Source organism: Nomascus leucogenys, chromosome 9, assembly GCF_006542625.1.
Source record: "Nomascus leucogenys isolate Asia chromosome 9, Asia_NLE_v1, whole genome shotgun sequence".
Taxonomy (NCBI): Eukaryota; Metazoa; Chordata; class Mammalia; order Primates; family Hylobatidae; genus Nomascus; species Nomascus leucogenys.
In genome coordinates, this window is record NC_044389.1 from 68,068,780 (window position 1) to 68,088,755 (window position 19,976).

The following is a 19,976-nucleotide window of genomic DNA, read 5'->3' on the forward strand; positions in this document are numbered from 1 at the left end:
ATTGCTTTTTCTCTCTTCTCACTCAGAATGCCAATGAGTCATAGATTTAGTCTCTTAATATAATCCCATATTTCTTGGAGATTTTGTTTATTTTTTTAAATTATTTTTTCTTAATTTTTGTTTGACTGAGTTGATTGAAAGACCTGGTCTTCAAGCTCTGAGATTCTTTCCTCAGCTTGGTCTATTCTACTGTTAATACTTCAGATTGTATTATGGAATTCTTACAATGGATTTTTCAACACTAGGAGTTTGGTTTGCTTCTTTCTTAACATGGCTATTTGATCTTTCAACTCTTGGATCATGTTACTGGATTCCTTGGATTTTGTTTCAACTTTCTCTTGTATCTTAATGAGCTTCTTTGTCATTAAGATTATGAACCCTATCTGTCATTTCAGACTGGTGGAGAACCTGTATTAGTCCATTTTTATGCTGCTGATAAAAACATACCTGAGACTGGGTAACTTATAAAGAAAGAGAGGTTTAATGGACTCACAGTTACACGTGGCTGGGGATGCCCTCACAATCATGAAGGAAGGCAAGAAGCACATCTCACATGGTGGCAGACAAGAGAGAATGAGAACAAGAGAAAGTGTTTTCCTTCACAAAACCATCAGATCTCATGAAGCTTATTCAGTACCATAACAGTATGGGGGAAACCACCCCCATGATTCAATTATCTCCCACCCAGTCTCTCCCACAACATGTAGGAATTATGGGAGCTACAATTCAAGATGAGATTTGGGTGGGGACACAGCTAAACCATATCAGAACCATTGCTGGGAGCCAGCGGTATTGCTTGGAGAAGGGGACAGTCTGGATTTTTGAATTGCCAGAGTTCTTGTGCTGATTCTTTCTCATCTGGGAGGGTTGCTGTTCCTTTAACTGTGGTGTAAGTTAAAGGAATGCCAACTTCACTGTAGTGAAGTCAGTTGGATTTTTAAAAATGTTTTTAGAGGGCCAAGGCTCTGTTCAGTATTTTTATTTGTAGCTGAATTCTTGCCCTTGGTTTCATAGGGGGATATATTAGCAAAATATTTTTGGTGTTGCAATTTGGGCTGTGATCCAATAGATGATGCTAAAGAGTAACTGCTGGAAGATAGACTTGCTTAGCCTTGTGTTTCCTATGTATTTCCTCAAGTTTGCAGCCATACTATATGGTGTTGGGGGAGGAGAGGTGACCCTCTCACCAGGTCTACTCCTGGGCCTTGGGGAGCCCCCTCCAATCACTGGCACTGTATTTGCTTTTCTTTTATTAGGTGTTTCACGCTATGGGGCTTACTTTTGTAGAGGCTGTACAGGGAGACAGTTCACACCATTTCTGGACTGGTCCTGCAGAAAGAGGCATGCCCTACTCCTGTGCCAGCCCACAGAACTACATGTCTCATCCCTCTCAGTGTTCTGAGGGTGTTGGCTCCTCCCCCAATTAAATGCCAGCCACAAATTTTAGCTTGGCACTCTCAAGCTGCACAGTGCAGCCTGGGATGCTGGGAATGTCTTGTGGCTTCATCCTCTGGACACTGAGGGTTGGGTATAGATGCACTGGAAAATCTGAAGTGCTCACAGGACAACAGAAACGTACTTGGTGGAGCAAAACACCTAGCTTGTACAGCAGTGACTGTGTTGGGCCCATACTCTTCTGGGGTAGCCAGACATGGGCCCTGGGAGAATCTGATAGGCAGGAGGGCCAGCAGAACAGATGTGGCCCAGACCCAAAGGGAAGCTGGCTCTACTTTCAACTGGCCCAGCAGTCAGCTGAGGCTACAGCTTCTCAGAGGGAGATAAGGAGTCCTGGGAAATGAGTGCCTATGGCCAAGCTCTGTTGGAGCTGCCCCACACATGAAAGCCCCAAGTTCTGTGCTGGCTGAAGCCCTGTCTCTGTCTGTCTGGGCAGGTTTGCCTACCAGGTCAAATGTCCATGAGGGACCTGGAGTCTCCTGTAGCTAGGATCCTAGAGGTCCATGGTGAAAGTGGGAAGTCCCACAGTCCCTTTACCCACCCCTTCCTCAAGAGCTGTTTGGGGCTGGGAACTAAACCTAGCATTTGGGGACTCCATGCAGGGGTCCCAGTTTCCTCCCTCTTCATTCTCAGTGTCTGTATCACATTTCTATCCATTCTCATTTTCTCTGAAGATCTGTTCAAATTATGTTGGTTTACTTGAAATTTTGGTCTTTCTCAGTAGAAGTGCCACTTCCTAGCTGCATATAGTTAACCATCTCCATTAGATTCCCCAGGTATTTTCTAATTTCCTTTTAATTTCTTTTAGACTCAATGCTTTTTCAACAGTGTGTTGTTTTCCCAGTTTCCACATTGTATTGTCCATTCTTGCATTGCTATAAAAAATACCTGAAACTGGATAACTTATAAAGAAGTTCGGGGGGACTTGCTCCGGTAAAAATTTGGAGTTATTCTTACTCCTTCTCCTTTTCTTGTCCTCCACAAATGGAAATCCCAAGTCTATGTCTTGATATCCCAGGCTGAGATCCTTTCTTTTGTAATGTACTTTAGGGAAACTTTGTAGTTTAGTAAAAGAACACTAATTTTTTTGTGATCTGACTTCACTGATTACTAGCTCTCAATACTTGAGCAATCTGCTTGACTACTTTAGACCTCCCTTTTTTCATGTGTAAAATGGAGATGTTATGTCTATCCTAACAACTTTGCAGAGTTGCTTTCCATCTGAAATAAGGTAATGAACATGAAAGTGCCTTCTATTTTTCTGTAGATGTGTCTTCACTTACTGTTGCCTCTGGCTACACTCACTGAAAGCCAGAGCGGGCAGCCATGAGCAGTGCTGGGTGGTCTGTGCCACCGTGAATTGCCTTGAGCCTTCTGTATTCTGTCAGGAATAGAGATTCACTTCCATAGTGGAGGAGTTTTACAAGGGAAAGGGGGAAAAGATAAAATATAGAGAATAAACAAAGGATATAATGCATAACCTCATTTAAAACAATAAAATGACTAAAGCCATTAAAGGGGTTAATAGCATCAGAAAAGTTAAAATAAGGAACATATATGACTGTACCTGTGTGCACAAATATGAGAGTCAGACATTGGCTCAGACACAAAAAAATACAGAGCAGAGAGCAGAGGCTGGATACAAATAACTTACTTCATTTTTGATGCTCAACTATTATACTATGAAGAGTTCTCTTTTCAGGATTACATGATTTTCCAAATACTAAGTTTGTATTTTGGGTGATAGCCTTATTCCTTGAAAGTAGCATTGGAGAAACTTTTCTAAAAGGAATAAAAACAAGAAAGAGGAAGCTGAATTTAATACACTTACTGACTTTCTGAAATAGTTAAAATAATGCTCAGATTATTTTCATTACTTACATTTACTTCACTGTTACAATATTTGAATTTGAACACATTTTGAGCCATCAGCTAAGATAAGACCTGCTCTTTAATGGCAATCGCAAGACATGTGGCCCTCTTTCTTTCTATTGATGTATGCTATCTTGATAAAGCTTCCTTTGAGAAGTTTTGGAGTTTTTTATGTTAACAGAATTTTCATTCTCTTGTGAAACATCACATACTATCATTAACTATCTACATTTTTCAAATTGGAAAGATATGGTTCAATGTGGTCAAGTGAATGAGTTGAGTAAATTTATGTAGCAAGAAAATCAATATATGAAAAAATGAAACTTCAGATATATTGAATATACTGTGGTATTTGTCCAACTGGCTTTCCCTTAAGTCTATATTCCCATTTTCACTAAGCTCAGCTAAAATGGAAGCTGGAGGCAAAACCACAATGTTGTTGTGTAAGTGTAGTTGTCACTATGGCCTAACAAGTTTGATTAGCTCCATTAACAGGAATGCTCTGCAGGGTTCTTTAAATCCAAAACATTAAAAAACCTGGATTTTCAACAAACTCTTAGTCCTAGCTGGGCCTGATAGCCAATTTGGAAATTGATTGTCCCAAGTAATTGGATTTACTCGGGCTACTGTATCAGTATCATATCTGAACTCTGCTTCTTTCTCTTCAGCTACATGTAACAGACTTCTACTGCCTACTTCATCATTCTGTCTCGGTGGAATAATCTGAGTTTCCACTGACAGAACTGTTTGGCAATGTGAAAAGTCATTAAAAGGCACTGAAAATAGCTAGTGGGATTCCTTTTTATTTTTGTTATTAGCTGTATTAATGAAAAGTTCACAAAGAAAAGAGGGAATAAAATACCTCTGCTCATAGTTAGTGCCATATTCTGATTCTTATATTGCTTATATTCTTTAAAAGTCAATGCTTTATGGGTTAATGCTCTTTTTATAAAAGTCAAAAAGATCCAGATTGAATTAGTAGAAGTAGCATTGTCTTCTATGTGTTCTTCTGAGGAAAATAGATTCCTGAGATTTTACAGGTCATAATCTCAGATTTACAAGTGATTTTTAAGTATCACCTTATCATAAAACTTTTCTTTGATTTATAAAGTTAATGCAATCCTTTCCAGATTCAATTAGAGATATTTTCTTGGTCTTCAGCATTTAGATTTCTCATCACGTTATTGGCAATAATAATATAGCTTCCACAGGATTTCTGAATGGACAAAATCAAATGAATACATGTGAATCACCTCAGTATTTTTAAACAGTTTGCCCATTTATCACTGTCCCCTTTCCCCTGACATTGAACCAGTTCCGCATTCATGACAAAGTATCTTTTATACCATAAATCTACATTAATTTAAATTCTCAAAGTAGTTTTTATTGAATAATGCTGTCAAAGACTTCTGAATAGTCCAAATAAATTCTACAGATTCTCCTTTTGTGAATAATGTTTATTTATTAATTCACTTGTTTGTTTGTTTCTGTCTCTCTTCTTCCTTCCTTCTTTCCTTCCTTCCTTCCAAGAATAATAGCAGAGTAGTTAGACATGAATATCCGTTCTAAAAGCTTTATATGCCTTCCAAGTTCAATTGTTCCTGCTTTAAGTATTCATATTCACTAATATACTTCTTTATGATAAACACCATCAAATTGCCAGATAGGAAAGAGAGACTTGTCTTATTTTAAGGAAAAGGTTATGCAAAATATAGTGAACTTGGCCCTATGCTATTCATGCTGAATGTAATAATCCAGAGGAGAGAAATAGGGTTGTTTATTGCTTTCCCTCAGTATTTTGTGTATTCTGAATATATCTGCTATTAAAACGCAGATCTTTACTAATTTCTACCAGCTTGTTAAGTACCACATCTCATCACCAATCTGTATGGCAGCAGTTTTATGAAGGTTCTTTGGCTTCTGTGACTTAGCTGATGATGTTTCCTTACCATTAATGTCCTCATTCTTTCCCTCTATCTATTGACCTCCTTCCTGATTTTAGAGGTGCAAGACAAATCTCTGTTCCTCCCAAGGACATTTCCGCCCACACAAGACCCACGGAGTCTACCTTTCCTCTGAACCTGTATGGCACACACTGTAATTATGCCCCTTCTTTACCAAGTGTCATTTACAACCTTGCACTGCTCATGTCCTTCTCACAGTTTGAATTCATCATCTTCCATGCCAAATCATCCTTTTAAAAGGTTCCTATTATGGTGAGTGTCTCCATCATCTAAACAGGTGTTCAATCACAAATAGGGTCATCATCTGTGACTCTCTCTTCATACTTACCAACTGCCTCCTTAACATATAAACATGAAGCCCTATGCCATCTAAATATCTCTCTCTTCTACCTCTTCATGGTATCTTCAATTCCTGAGCTTAGGGGGTGATCACCTTCTTCCTGGATTACTGCTACAGCTTTCTACTACTGGTCAGATTTGAATATTGCTCACACTTAATCCATTCTCCCTCATGCAGTCAGAAATGGAAATGTAACCTTTCACTTTCCTGCATAAAACTTTTCAATAGTTCTGAAATGCTTTTAAAATGAGCCAAAATTTTCCAGCATGGTATACAAAATCCTTTATGATCTAGCCACTACTTAGCTATTCAGCTTTGTATCTGGGAACTCTCCAGTTTATACCGTAAGCTCCTGGCACACTGAGCTGAACATAGATATTGCCCATGCTAGTGAACGTACAATGGGACTTTTCTTGTTGTCTTAGAATTTCTGCTAAAGTTTGAAGGTGGTAGGTGATCAGTATTTACAACTTCTAAAGAGAGATGCTAAACATTTCTATAGACATTTCTAATAGCAAAATGGGTTTGTAACTATCATTTTCCATAATCCACCTCCAGCCTATACAATAGAAAATTACAAATTTAAAAAACTGTTGATTGGAAATTAGAATTGCTAGTGGTAAATGATGCTATGGTATTTCCCCTCTCTCCGTGAAAATCAGAGGGACCACATCCTCTTCCCCAAGTCATGTGAGGAGTCATCAAGAGTATTTGTCATAGAGATCAGAGGTGTCTGAAAGAGAGAAACCCCCAACCTTGCTAGTTGTTCAGTGTACTATGGAATTGCTGGCTTGGGCTCTGGAATGTACGGAAGCAGAAAATTGGATTCCTAGGGAAAATATCCTTTGGGGACTAGAAACATATGTGAACACGGAGCCTGGTAATTTTTATCCCCCTGTTGAATTTGAATGGCAGTAGGCTGAGGGAAGTACCAATATGAAGGCAACAAGGCAATAGTCGATAGAAGCAGCATTGTCAGGGCAAGGTTGTGAGAATTTCCTATGGGCCAAGTGGATGGTGTGGAGGAAGGAACTAACTCCTGCAGAGGTGAGGGGGATCCATCTGTATGAGAGTGTACATTCAGGGGCAGGAGCTTGATGGGGTTTGCCAAATATCGGAGGCAGAGGAGGGAGTTGTCTTCTTGAAACAAACACACTGCAGAAGTCTCTAGAGAAATCAGGGAGATCTCTAAATGATTCCCTAGTATTTCATGAAACAACCAGCATTTGAACATTCTCCATAAAGAGCATGCTATCCAGCTGGAGTCAGCCAAGAGAGAAACACAAACACACTGGCCAAATAAGGCCTCTGTCCCCTGTCTTCTGAATCCTCTTCTCTTTATTCCCTACACTAGGGAAGCTTGGAAGGATAGGGAAAAGATAGAGTAGGAGAAATGAGAAAACAGACCAAGCTCCCTATCTACTGCAGGTCTGGGAGTCATGAGCTGGGGAGAAGAGAGAGATTGCAAATGAGGTGTGATTAACTCAGTTCTTCAATGAACATTTATTGAGCATTTCTTTTATGCCTGAAACAGTTCTAGACTAGATTAGACTAAATTTTGATTAGACTAAGATTTTGACTTATGTGGCCTATAATTTTTAATATCTGAAATTGGAACTATTTTTATAGCTGAAAGTGACTGAAAAGTGATCGGTTTTGCCCATGATGGCAATAAAGGGCTAGGGGCAGAGAAGATCCAGAGATGCATGTTAAACTCCGTGATGGGAGAAAAATGATGTTGCCTGTGTATATCCCATCAAATGCCACTCATTCAACAAACTGGTTATACTCTAAATGTACTTTGTCCTCTCTAATCTTCCTGCTTTTATGCATGACTTTCCCTGCCTGGGTATTCCCCACACTACCTGTACCTAGAGTTTCTTGGTGAGCTAAATAAATTTTTACAATGTGTCATTGTATGGGAGCATTTCCTTACTCTCATGTGACCAATCAGTTCCTTTCCTATGAATTCTAAGGCCCTTCCCTTTCATAATACTGTTTATTTCTTTCTAAATTGTTGGTTCCTTGAGTGCAGAGAATTCCTCTTATAAACCTTTCTGTCTCTAGTGTCTAGTATGTATCCATGCATTGTAGATGCCCAGCACATAATTAAATGTAAGTAAGCAGATTAAGGGATGAGACCATGCTTTATACTTTGCATTGTTTTCTATGGTGACTGAGAAACACGTCATACTTAGGAATAAGTCTTTAAATGTCAGTGTTGCAGATCTAGCCACTAGTTAGTGGTCCAGCTTTATATATTTATATAGACTGTGCTGCTGATGTGTGTTTTAGCTCACTATAGGCACCAGATAGCTCACTATAGGCACCAGATACTTGATCATATGAGACAGAGTTCCAGTCCCTATAACTACTGGTGAGTTTCTTTATCTCTAAACTTTATGAAGATGACAAAAGGACTTGTTGAGAATGACAGAACTTATATTCTGGAATAAAAACGATATGATTTTCTATAAACATATTTTATGTGTAAATGTACATGGGCTTTGAATCCTATACTTAGATATTTCTCAGTAACAACAGTATATACCCAAGTTAACAGCTCCTTTCTGGTCTGTACACTTCCTTGACTTGCGCTGATGTTCACTTGTGTGTCTTCTAGGCATTACTGTCCTACAGATTCTATGCTGTAGGACAGTCATGCCAGAAGTTATTATATCACTTAGGATTAGGTGTAGCCAAATTATAGAAAACTTAAAATAATAGTTACTTGAATATAATAACAGATGTTTATTTTTCTCTATTGCAAAAGAAATCCAGAGATAGAATAGTGCAAAGTGAATTTGGTAGCTCCATAGTCATCAGAGTCAGGCTTTTTCTCAGTTTTAGCTCCTGTATCCCAGCATGTGCTGCCATCTTGAAGGTCACCTCATAGTCTTAGGAGGTTATTGATCTTCCAGCTGTCATGTCCAAGTTACAGAACACAGGAAGAAAAAAGGAAGGATAACAGTGACTTACAAAGAGGCATATAGCTTCAATCAGCCTTCCCAAGAGTCCCACTGAGTGCTTCTGCTTGCATTTCATTGGCCAGAACTTACCCACTTAGCAACTGTCTGCTCTAACAGAGGCTAGGAACTGCTGTCTTTTGGTTATAATTGGAGCTTATTGTTTACAAAAAAGATCGATGACAACTAGAGAATATAATCTCTGCCATGGCTGCATTCTTGTATAAGGGTTTACTATTTATCACTTTGTCTCTTATTTTACTCCATGTTTCCCTTCAACACAATATCTTCACCTATTGATTTTCACGAAATGTCACATTTCACTCCAATCTGCTCTGAAAATCCTGGCTGCCTGCTATGTTTGTTCCAGAGAAATCACTTTTGTGTGTTTGCATGGCCTTGCTGCTCTCCATCTAACTTAAATGGTCAGTCCTGCATCTGCACTCTCACAGCCAGGAGCATTCTCCTTGGAGGGCTGAGACCATGGGCAGGATTTTATTTTGTTCCTTTCCAGTTAAAGTAGTCATTTCTTGGGGGTCAGAATATAAGCTGAAAATCAGGTCTGGCTCTGCAGCATTTTGATACTTCCTGGACAAATGATGGGTGGGTAGAGGGTCTCATTTGTGGTCTGAGGTGTTCTGCAGCTGGTACTCATTGGTATCGAGCGCTCTCCCTTGCTGCTTCTGTTTCCTAGGTGGGCCGCCTTTTTCTCTGCTGATCTCTTCCTGGGACTTCCAGACACAGAGCCCTCAGTAGGAGCTGCTGCTTCCAAGAAGGTACATTGAGAAAGGCAAGTGCTTCATGTTCTACATGAATATCATATAATGCTCTATGAGGCCTTGTGCAAAGATTTGGGTAACTCTATGGAATTACAGTTTAGATGGTGGAAGATGTAAACGATATGAACAACAATACTTTTCCATGACCAAGAGAGAACCATTTGCGAGGCTCAGTCTTTCAGAGGGTGTCCTCTGTTGGTCCTGCGCATTAGGTTCTTTCTGTGTGCGAGCTACTTTTCTTCTGTAGCCATAGGAACTAGTTTTACACCAAAAACTATTTCCATCCTGATTCTGCCAGTAGTTTAGTTCTCCATGTTTGAGTTACTAGGAGGATAACACTCAAGAGAGTTAGTTCATAGTCACTTATAACATTCCAATTTCCGCAGAAGGATCCAGAGTAGATACTCCACATTTCTCTTATTTTTCCCTTAGGTTACTGGAGTACAGATGGTATTTGGTTACATGAGTAAGTTCTTTAGCGGTGATTTCTGAGATTTTGGTGCACCCTCACTTAAGCAGTGTACACTGTACCCAGTGTATAGTCTTTTAATTGTCACCCCACTCCCACCCTTCTCCCCAAGTCCCCAAAGTCCATTGCATCATTCTTACGTCTTTGCGTCCTCATAGCTTAGCTCCCATGTTATCAGTGAGAACATATGATGTTTGGTTTTCAATTCCTGAGTTACTTCACTTAGAGTAATAGTCTCCAACCTCATTCAGGTTGCTTCAAATGCCATTAATTCAGTCCTCTCTATGGCTGAGTAGTATTCCATTGTATACATATACCCCACAGTTTCTTTATCCACTTGTTGATTGATGGGTATTTGGGTTGGTTCCACGATTTTGCAGTTGTGAACTGTGCTGCTATAAGTATGTGTGTGCAAGTATCTTTTTTGTATAATGACTTATTTTCCTTTGGGTAGATATCTAGTAGTGGGATTGCTGACTCAAATTGTAGTTCTACTTTTAGTTCTTTAAAAACCATTTTCCATAGTAGCTGTACTAGTTTACATTCCCATCAGCAGTGTAAAAATGTTCCCTGATCATTGCATCCATGCCAACATCTGCTTTTTGATTTTTTGATTATGGCCATTCTTGCAGGAGTAAGGTGGTATTGCATTGTGGTTTTGATTTGCATTTTCCTGATCATTAGTGATGTAGAACATTTTTCATGGGTTTGTTGGCCATTTGTATATCTTTTTCTGATAATTGTCGATTAATGTCCTTAGCCCACTTTTTGATGGGACTGTTTGTTTTTTTCTTATTAATTTGTTTGAGTACATTGTAGATTCTGGATACTAGTCCTTTGTCAGATGTATAGATTGTGAAGATTTTTTCTCACTCTGTGGGTTGTCTGTTTACTCTGCTGACTGTTGCTTTTGCCATGCAAAAGCTCTTTGGTTTAATTAAGTTCAGCTATTTAGCTTGTTTTTATTGCATTTGCTTTTGGGTTCTCGGTCATGAAATCCTTGCCTAAGCCAATGTCTAGAAGGGTTTTTCCAATGCTATCTTCTAAAATTTTTATAGTTTCAGGTTTTAGATTTAAGTCCTTAATCCACCTCGAGTTGATTTTTGTATAAGGTGAGAGATGAGGATGCAGTTTTATTCTCCTACATATGGATAGCCAATTATCCCAGCATCATTTGTTGAAAGGGGTGTCCTTTCCCCACTTTATTTTCGTTTGCCTTGTCAAAGATCAGTTGGCTGCATTTGGGTTTCTTTCTGGGTTCTCTATTCTGTCCTATTCATCTATGTGCCTATTTTTATACCAGTACCATGCTGTTTTGGTGACTATGGCCTTATATTATAGTTTGAAATCAGGTAGTGTGATGCCTCCAGATATTTTCTTTTTGCTTAGTCTTGCTTTGGCTATGCAGTGTCTTTTTTGGTTCCATATGAATTTTATAATTTTTTTTCTAATTCTGTGAAGAATGATGGTGGTATTTTGATGGGGATTACATTGAAATTGTAGATTGCTTTTGGCAGTATGGTCATTTTCACAGTATTGATTCTACCCATCCATGAGCATGGGATGTGTTTCCATTTACTTGTGTCATCTATAATTTATTTCAGCAGTATTTTGTAGTTTTCCTTGTAGAGGTCTTTCACCTCCTTGGTTAGGCATATTCCTAAGTGTGTGTGTTTGTGTTTTATGCTATTGTAAAAGGGGTTGATTTTTTTATTTGATTCTCTGCTTGTTTGCTGTTGGTGTATAGAAGACCTACTGATTTGTGTACATTAATCTTGTATCAGGAAACTTTGCTGAATTCTGTTATCAGTTCTAGGAGCTTTCTGGAGGAGTCTTTAAGGTTTTTGAGGTAAACAATTATATTGCCAGCAAACAGTGACAGTTTGTTCTTTGAAACCAATGAGAACAAAGACACAATGTACCAGAATCTCTGGGACACAGCTAAAGAAGTGTTTAAAGGAAAATTTATAGCACTAAATGCCCACAGGAGAAAGCAGGAAAGATCTAAAATCGGCACCCTAACATCAAAATTAAAAGAACTAGAGAAGAAAGAGCAAACAAATTCAAAAGCTAGCAGAAGACAATAACTAACTAAGATCAGAGCAGAACTGAAGGAGATAGAGACACGAAAAACCCTTCAAAAGAATCAATGAATCCCGGAGCTCTGGTTTTTTGAAAAGATTAACAAAATAGACCACTAGCCAGAATAATGAAGAAGAAAAGAGAGAAGAATCAAATAGACCCAATAAAAAATGATAAAGGAGATATCCCCACTGATCCCACAGAAATACAAACTACCATCAGAGAATACTATAAACACCTCTACACAAATACAATAGAAAATCTAGAAGAAATGAATAAATTCCTGGACACATACACCCTTCCAAGACTAAACCAGGAAGAAGTCGAATCTCTGAATAGACCAAAAACAAGTTCTTAAATTGAGGCAGTAATTAATAGCCTACACCCAAAAAAAGCCCAGGACCAGATGGATTCACAGCCAAATTCTACCAGAGGTACAAAGAGGAGCTGGTACCATTTCTTCTGAAACTATTCCAAACAATAGAAAAAGAGGGACTCCCCCCAACTCATTTTATGAGGCCAGCATCAGCCTGATACCAAAACCTGGCAGAGACACAACAAAAAAAGAAAATTTCAGGCCAATATCCCTAATGAACATTGATGCAAAAATCCTCAATAAATAATGGCAAACTGAATCCAGCAGCACATCATAAAGCTTATCCACCATGATCAAGTCAGCTTCATACCTGGGATGCAAGGCTGGTTCAATATACACAAATCAATAAACATAATCCATCACATAAACAGAACCAATGAAAAAAACTACACGATTATCTCTCAATAGATGCAGAAAAGCCCTTCAATAAAATTCAACACCCCTTCATGCTAAAAACTCTCAAACTAGGTATTGATGCAATGTATCTCAAAATAATAAGAGCTATTTATGACGAACCCACAGCCAGTATCATACTGAATGGGCAAAACCTGGAAGTGTTCCCTTTCAAAACTGCACAAGACAAGGATGTCCTCTCTCACCACTCCTATTCAAAATAGTATTGACTTCCTCTTTTCCAATTTGGATGCCCTTTTTTTTCTTTCTCTTGTCTGATTACTCTGGCTAGGATTTCCAGTACTATGTTGAAGAGGAGTGGTGAGAGTAGGCATCCTTGTCTTGTTCTAGTTCTCAGAGGGAATGCTTTCAACTTTTCCTCTTTCAGTATTATGTTGGCTGTGGGTTTATCATAGTTGACTTTTATTACATTGAAGTATGTCCCTTGTATGCTGATTTTGCTGAGAGTTTTAAACATAAAGTGACACTAGATTTTGTCGAATGCTTTTTCTGCATCTGTTGAGATGATCATGTGATTTTTGTTTTTAATTCTGTTTATATGGTGTATCACATTTATTGACTTGCATATGTTAAACCATCCCTGCATCCCTGATATGAAACTCGCTTTATCTTGGTGGATTATCTTTTTGATATGTTGTTGGATTCAGTTAGCTAGTTATTTTGTTAAGAATTTTAGCATCTGTGTTCATTAGGGATGTCGGACCGTGGTTTTCTTTTTTGGTAATGTCCTTTCCTGGTTTTGGTATTAGGGTGATGCTGGCTTCATAGAATGAATTAAGAGGGTTCCCTCTTTATCTTATGAAATAGTGTCAAAAGGATTGGTACCAATTCTTCTTTGAATATCTGGTAGAATTCTGCTGTGAATCCATCTGGTCCTGGACTTCTTTTTTGTTGGTAATTTTATGACCATTTCAATCACACTGCTTGTTATTGGTCTGTTCAGGGTATCTAATTCTTCCTGATTTAAGATAGGGCAGTTGTATTTTTCCAGGAATTTATCCATCTCTTTTAGGATTTCTAGTTTATGTGCATAAAGATTTTCATAGTAGCCTTGAATGATCTTTTTTATTTCAGTGATGTCAGTTGTAGTATCTTCCATTTCATTTCTTTTTTTTTATTATTATACTTTAAGTTTTAGGGTACATGTGCACAATGTGCAGGTTTGTTACATATGTATCCATGTGCCACGTTGGTGTGCTGCACCCATTAATTCGTCATTTAGCATACGGTATATCTCCTAATGCCGTTTCATTTCTTAATGAGGTTATTTGGAATTTCTCTCTTCTTGGTTAATTTTGCTAATGGTGGCTCATGCCTGTAATCCCAGCACTTTGGGAGGCCAAGGCAGGTAGATCATGAGGTCAGGAGCTTGAGACAATCCTGGCCAACATGGTGAAACTCCGTCTCTACTAAAAATACAAAAATTAACTGGGCGTGTGTGCTACTCAGGAGTCTGAGGCAGGAGAATCGCTTGAACCTGGGAGGCAGAGACCGCAGTGACCTGAGATCGCATCACTGCATTCCAGCCTGGGTGACAGGGCAAGACTCTGTCTCAAAAAAAAAAAAAAAGTGTATTCTACGGTTGTTGGATGAAATGTGCTGTGTATATCTGTTAAGTCATACACTGTTGGTAGGAATGTAAATTAGTACAACACTCTATATATGGAAATTGAAGCTGTTGGTGCCAATAGGAAACAAGACCTTTAGGAAATCTTGACATTTATGAGATGTATGGAAGATAAACTCATGTAAGTCATTGAAAACCAATGGTCTTTAGCACATATTTTTGTCATTTACACTATCTTTGAACACTTATGGCATAGGTGGCAAGCTCTTAATAGTTTGTTCCAATTTTTAAATTATGGCAAAATACACATGACATGAAATTTACCCTCCTAGCCACTTTTAGCTGTACAGTTTAGTGGTATTAAATACATTCATAATGTTTTGCAACCATCACCATCATCCATCTCCATAATTCTTTTTATCTTGTCAAACTGAAATCCTATGCCCATTAAACAAAAAGTTCCTGTTTCACCTCCCCTGAAGCCTGTGGCAACCACCATTTTACTCTTTGTTTCTCTGATTTTGTCTATTCTAAGTACCTAATATAAGCAGAGACATACAGTTTGTCTTTTTGTGATTGGCTTACTTAACTTAGCATAATATCCTCAAGTTTCATCCATGTTGTAGCATATTACAGAATTTCCTTCCTTTTAAAAGCAGAATAGTATTCCACTGTGTGTGTGTGTATGTGTGTCTATCTATATATCACATTTTGCTTATCCATCATCTGTTAATGGACACTTTGGGGTTGATTTTACATTTTAGGTATTGTGAATACTGCTATGAACATGGTCAAGACTCTGCTTTTAATTCTTTAGGATATATACATAGAAGTGGAATTGCTGTATCACATGGTAATTCTGTTTTTAATTTTTTGAGGGACCATCATATTGTTTTCCATACTCTTTTTCCATGGCTGTACCATTTTACACACAATGATTCCAATTTCTGCACATCCTCACCAACACTTGTTATTTTCTATCTTTTTGATAGTAATTATGCCAACGAGTATGAGGCAATTACCTCATTGTGGTTTTGATTTGCATTTCCTAAATGATTAGTAATGTTGAACACTTTTTCAAGTACTCATTGGCTATTCATGTATCTTCTTTGAATAAATGCCTATTTAACGCCTTTGACTATTTGTAAATTGTTTTTATGTTGAGTTTTAGGAGTTCTTTATATACTCTGGAGACCAACCCTTCGTCGGGTATGATTTGCAAGTATTTTCTCTCATTCTGTGGGTTATCTTTTTACTCTTTTGATAATAAATTTTGATGCACAAATTTAAAACATTTTGAATGAAGTTTAATTTATCTAGTTTTGTTTCTTTTGTTGCCTGTGTCTTTTTTGTTATATCTAAGAAATATTTGCGAAATCCAGTGTTGTGAAGCTTTTGCCCTATGTTTTTTTCCTAAGAGTTTTATTGTTTTAAGTCTTGCATTTAGGTGTTTAATCCATTTGGGGTTAATTTTTGTGCATGGTGTTTGGTAAGTGTTCAACTTATACTCTTCCATATTAAAAGAGTATACTTCCAATCTCACATATTTTTGTCATTCTTGTTCTTCAATGGACAAGAGAAGCTATCTTCTTGGTAAAGAAAAAATATAAATTTATGAGTTTAGCTCAAATAGCCCATTCTTTCTGCCTTTCCCCAGCTCCTTTTACTTTACGTATCTATCCTCAGCTCTCAGCCAACCCTCTGTTACTTGGCTTGTAGATCCCTCTTATGATTATTCTTTATGTCCTTAAAGATGTGCAATCTGCTTGCAATTTTTACTTTCTTATAAGTGGGAAATTTTTATAATCTTTACAAATGGAGTCATATTGGGCATAATCTAGATCCCTTCCAAATATTGTGTAGATCTAGCTATTAACTTTATGTTTTATGTTTTTTGGTTGTTGTTGCTAACATTTATAAATAAGCTTGTAAAAATTACTAGTTATTTCTCTTAGCAAAATTACAGGAAGGAATCACTATATACTGCTAAAATAGATTGTCTTAATAAGAAATATCCAAGAAAGGAGTTAATTAAAGTAATAATCATGTCTTTGGACAAGACAATTGAGAGAAGATATACAGGAGGTGGAAATAGTTCAGTGCCAGAAAAAGCTCAAGGCTAGTAACTAGAAAGTGGCACTTACTTTTGCTCCTAAATTTAATCCCATCAGATACTCTCCTGTGCAGAACTGTCCAGTAAATTGTCAGCCACGAACTTCATACCTTCTCTCTCACTGTGTTGTTTGCCTTTTTTTATGATTAGCAGATGGAATGTTCAATTAACTGTAGAGCTAATATTACAGAAAACAGTTGTCCAAAAAGTAGAGGACTCCTTTGAGCCCTAATAAGAATAAGCAAAGATGAATAGCCAAGCTGCACATACATCCCAAGTTCTTTGGAATTGGGTTTATTAACAGAAACTGAAATATACAGAAGCAGTACCAACAGTGTGTACCTCTGTTCTTCTTACACTTTAGGGCAACACATAGAGATCTAGCAGCACCAGACATCCACTTCCATTAGAGGGAGCCAGGTTGTGTGGTTGGGAAGTTGCCTGCTTGGGGAAAATCAGATCCTGTGCTGGCTTAATCAAGGGCACGGTAAAGGATCCAGAGGTAGATCTTTGGTCCTGGTCCTGTTTCACCACCTCAGCACCAGGTTAGGGGAGCACCAGCCATTCCATAGGCCTGGTCGCGGGTGGCAGCACTGTGCATTGAAGATTCATTGGTCTGATCCACCACCTCAGCATTCTATTGGGATTGATTGTCTTTAGCACTCAGTTCCAGTTATTTCTTTGTTGCTCTACAGTTTTCTCTCTGAGCAGCCAACCTGTAAAATCAGACTATATATATATATATATATCAGCAAATTTTCGGAGGGGGACAAATTAACTCTTCTCTTTATGACCCCTCTTACAATTTCTGTAGGTACTCAAGCAACTGTACACCAGGGACTGAGAGAAAAGAATTCTTGGAACATCACTGTCCCTTCCATGGGGTACTGAAGGTCATAGTGGGACTACTTTACAACACAAGAGAGACTTGATTTTCAAGGAAATTTCAAGCTGGTTTAAAGGATGCTTCTTTTTTTATTTTTTTTTTATTATAATCATGCTGCTATAAAGACACATGCACACATATGTCTATTGCGGCACTACTCACAATAACAAAGGATGCGTCTTTAATAAAGTGTTTGCATTTTTCACTTTGTAGCAGTAGCTCTTCAAGAGTCCCAGCTCTTAGCAAACCCATTTGCCAAGCACTTTAAAGTTTACATAGCTAAAATTAATAGGTGCTTATTAAGCTCTAGGCACACAATGGGGGCACTGCCATTATGTTTATTTTACAGATAAGAAATGAAGTCTCTGAAAAATTAGCTTACTCAAGGTAATATTGCTAATAAAGTGGTTGAACTGCAGTTCAAGCCCTAGTAGATACACCTGGACCTCAAGCTTGCTAAAACCATAGCTTGTGAAAATATAAAACCTTGCACCTAGAATTATGCTAATTTTCGGGAGTCTTACATTGCAATGGCTTTTTAGCTCCTTCTGAATTCTTATCATATGTTACATATGTTGACCCAGATATGAAATTCACATCTCTTTAGTTTTACTCCATATCGTCCATAGAAAGCATTGATTTATTGAGGGCCGCACAGTGGAGTCTGAGGAGAAATTTACAATACTGTGAAACAGATGACTTAATTCTCGACGTAGGTGCTACCCATTTGAAAATATCTGCCCTTTGCTTTGCCACTGCGAAGAACCTCTACCCGTCTCAGCCTTTCTTGCCTTATTGGCCTCTCCTTTCTTCTCTTCCTTTCTCTCCTTTCTGTAACTTCCTTTAAGGAGCAAGCAAGAAAGCAAGAAAAACAACAAAACAACTTCCCTTCTTTTTATATTTTTTAAATCGAGCAACTTTTCCTTCTCTGAAGCTTTAGTGTCAGTCAAAGCCAAGGCCCTCAATATCTCACCTTCTATCTCAAGTACTTATGAGCATATTCACCCCCTTCCTTTCTTCCTCAAAAAGCAGTCATATGACGAGATGAATTCAAACATTCTTATGTGCATGATCAGTAGATGGAATACTCAATTAACCATAGAGTTTGAGGACTCATTCCCTACACCAAACTTCTCTGCATGGACAGCGACCTTGTTCTGTCCCATCTAAAAGCCTTTCAGGATGGAAAATTCAGGAAGGAAATGAAGAAGCTGGGAAAAAGAAGAGAAGGGGAATGTATGTAGAAGGGGTCTGTTTTTTATTCTTCATGTTTTAGGGACTTGCTTTGCTTGTGGTCTTCTGAAATGCAAATTAAAAGGTTTTTCTTGAAAATACCTGTCTTCTTTTACTACCTGTTAAACTCCTTCTCTCCACTTGTTTTTCTTTTACCTTAATTCAGATAATGACCTCAAAAACACAAAGAGCAAAAATATTTGTGAAAGGAGTGGATTTGGGGATAGGAGAGCAGGAAATCCTTTCCATTAACCATCCTGTGTGCTACAACTGATAGGAATATAAAATAAAAGTTTTCTTACATCTTTTTTGAGAGTAGAGGAGAATGAGTTGAAATGTCCAGTGAGCCCCTCGCTCGGCCTGGCCGTGGCAGCGGTGCTCTGCAGACAGTGCCTCCCTAGGGCGTGGGTCTCCAGGAGAGCAGGACAGGGCAGCGGCCGGCACTATCGGGCAGTGGCCGGCACTACCGTGCCGCGATTTGCGCAGAGCTGAAGTAGTCCCTGACTATCGAAGAGGTGGCCCCCGCCCCGTTGGGCCTCACGAGGACCTGTGGCAGATTCCAGAAAAGGTCTCCCTACAAGAAGCTGCTGTCCTCCGTATAACTTACGGCACTGCGATTTTTGCTCTTGAGCATCGGGCCCGTACCCAGCCTGGAGAAATTGTTTTAGTGACGGCAGCAGCTGGAGCCACAGGCCTTGCGGTGATGTGGCAACAAATTTCTTCAGGCCAAGGTAATATAGCTGCTGCTGGAAGTGACGAGAAGTTCAGGCTGGCGATGCAGAGGGGTGCGCAGTCCAGCGTGAACTACAGTCAGGGCAGCCTGAAGGATGCAGTGAGGAAGCTGCCTGGCATGTGAGGGCAGGATTGTGGTAGTGGGATTTGCTGGAGGAAACATTCCTTCTGTACCAGCCAACCTTCTGCGCCTGAAGAATATCTCTGCTAGGGGCCTGTACTTTGGTCAATACAAAGAAATGAACTTTCCCGTCTTCTCCAAGAGCCTATCTTCAGTGCTTCAGTACTGCCAGCAAGGGCGCATCCAACCATATGTAGGAATGGTTTTCAAGCTGGATGAGGTCAATGATGCTTTCCTTCATGTGATACAGGGGAAATCCATGGGCAAGGTTCTTCTCGCTCTTAAATAAATCCTCGCCTGAGCAGCAAAGTCAACATGTCCAGATCAAAACTCCACATCTTTCCCCAAAACCTGATTTCCCTTCTGTGTTTCCAAAGGTGTTACCACTTTCCTTACTAATCCAGGTTTAAAATCTTGGAGTCACCTTTGATTCTGTCTACTAATTGCTCCTAATTAATATGATTATATAGTTTATTGTCCAAACCTTTTTGAGGGTAAAAGGGTGCCATTAGTAATTACATCAGGAAAACATATCCCAGGCAAACCAGGATGTATGGTCAGCCTACTCGATGAATTATGAAATGCAGTGATTGCCGAGTTCTGTCAT

At 38.7% G+C, this 19,976-nt stretch overlaps 1 protein-coding gene across 1 annotated transcript in view; it reads left to right on the plus strand.

The window, feature by feature from the left end:
* The window catches only part of LOC115836663 (quinone oxidoreductase-like protein 2), a 166,707-nt gene extending 147,049 nt beyond the window's left edge, over nt 1-19,658 (plus strand). The window contains 3 exon segments of the mRNA XM_030818482.1: nt 9,292-9,373; nt 18,890-19,359; nt 19,361-19,658. Of these exon segments, the coding sequence (XP_030674342.1) occupies nt 9,292-9,373; nt 18,890-19,359; nt 19,361-19,658 (850 nt within the window).
* The last annotated feature ends 318 nt before the right edge of the window (nt 19,659-19,976 follow it).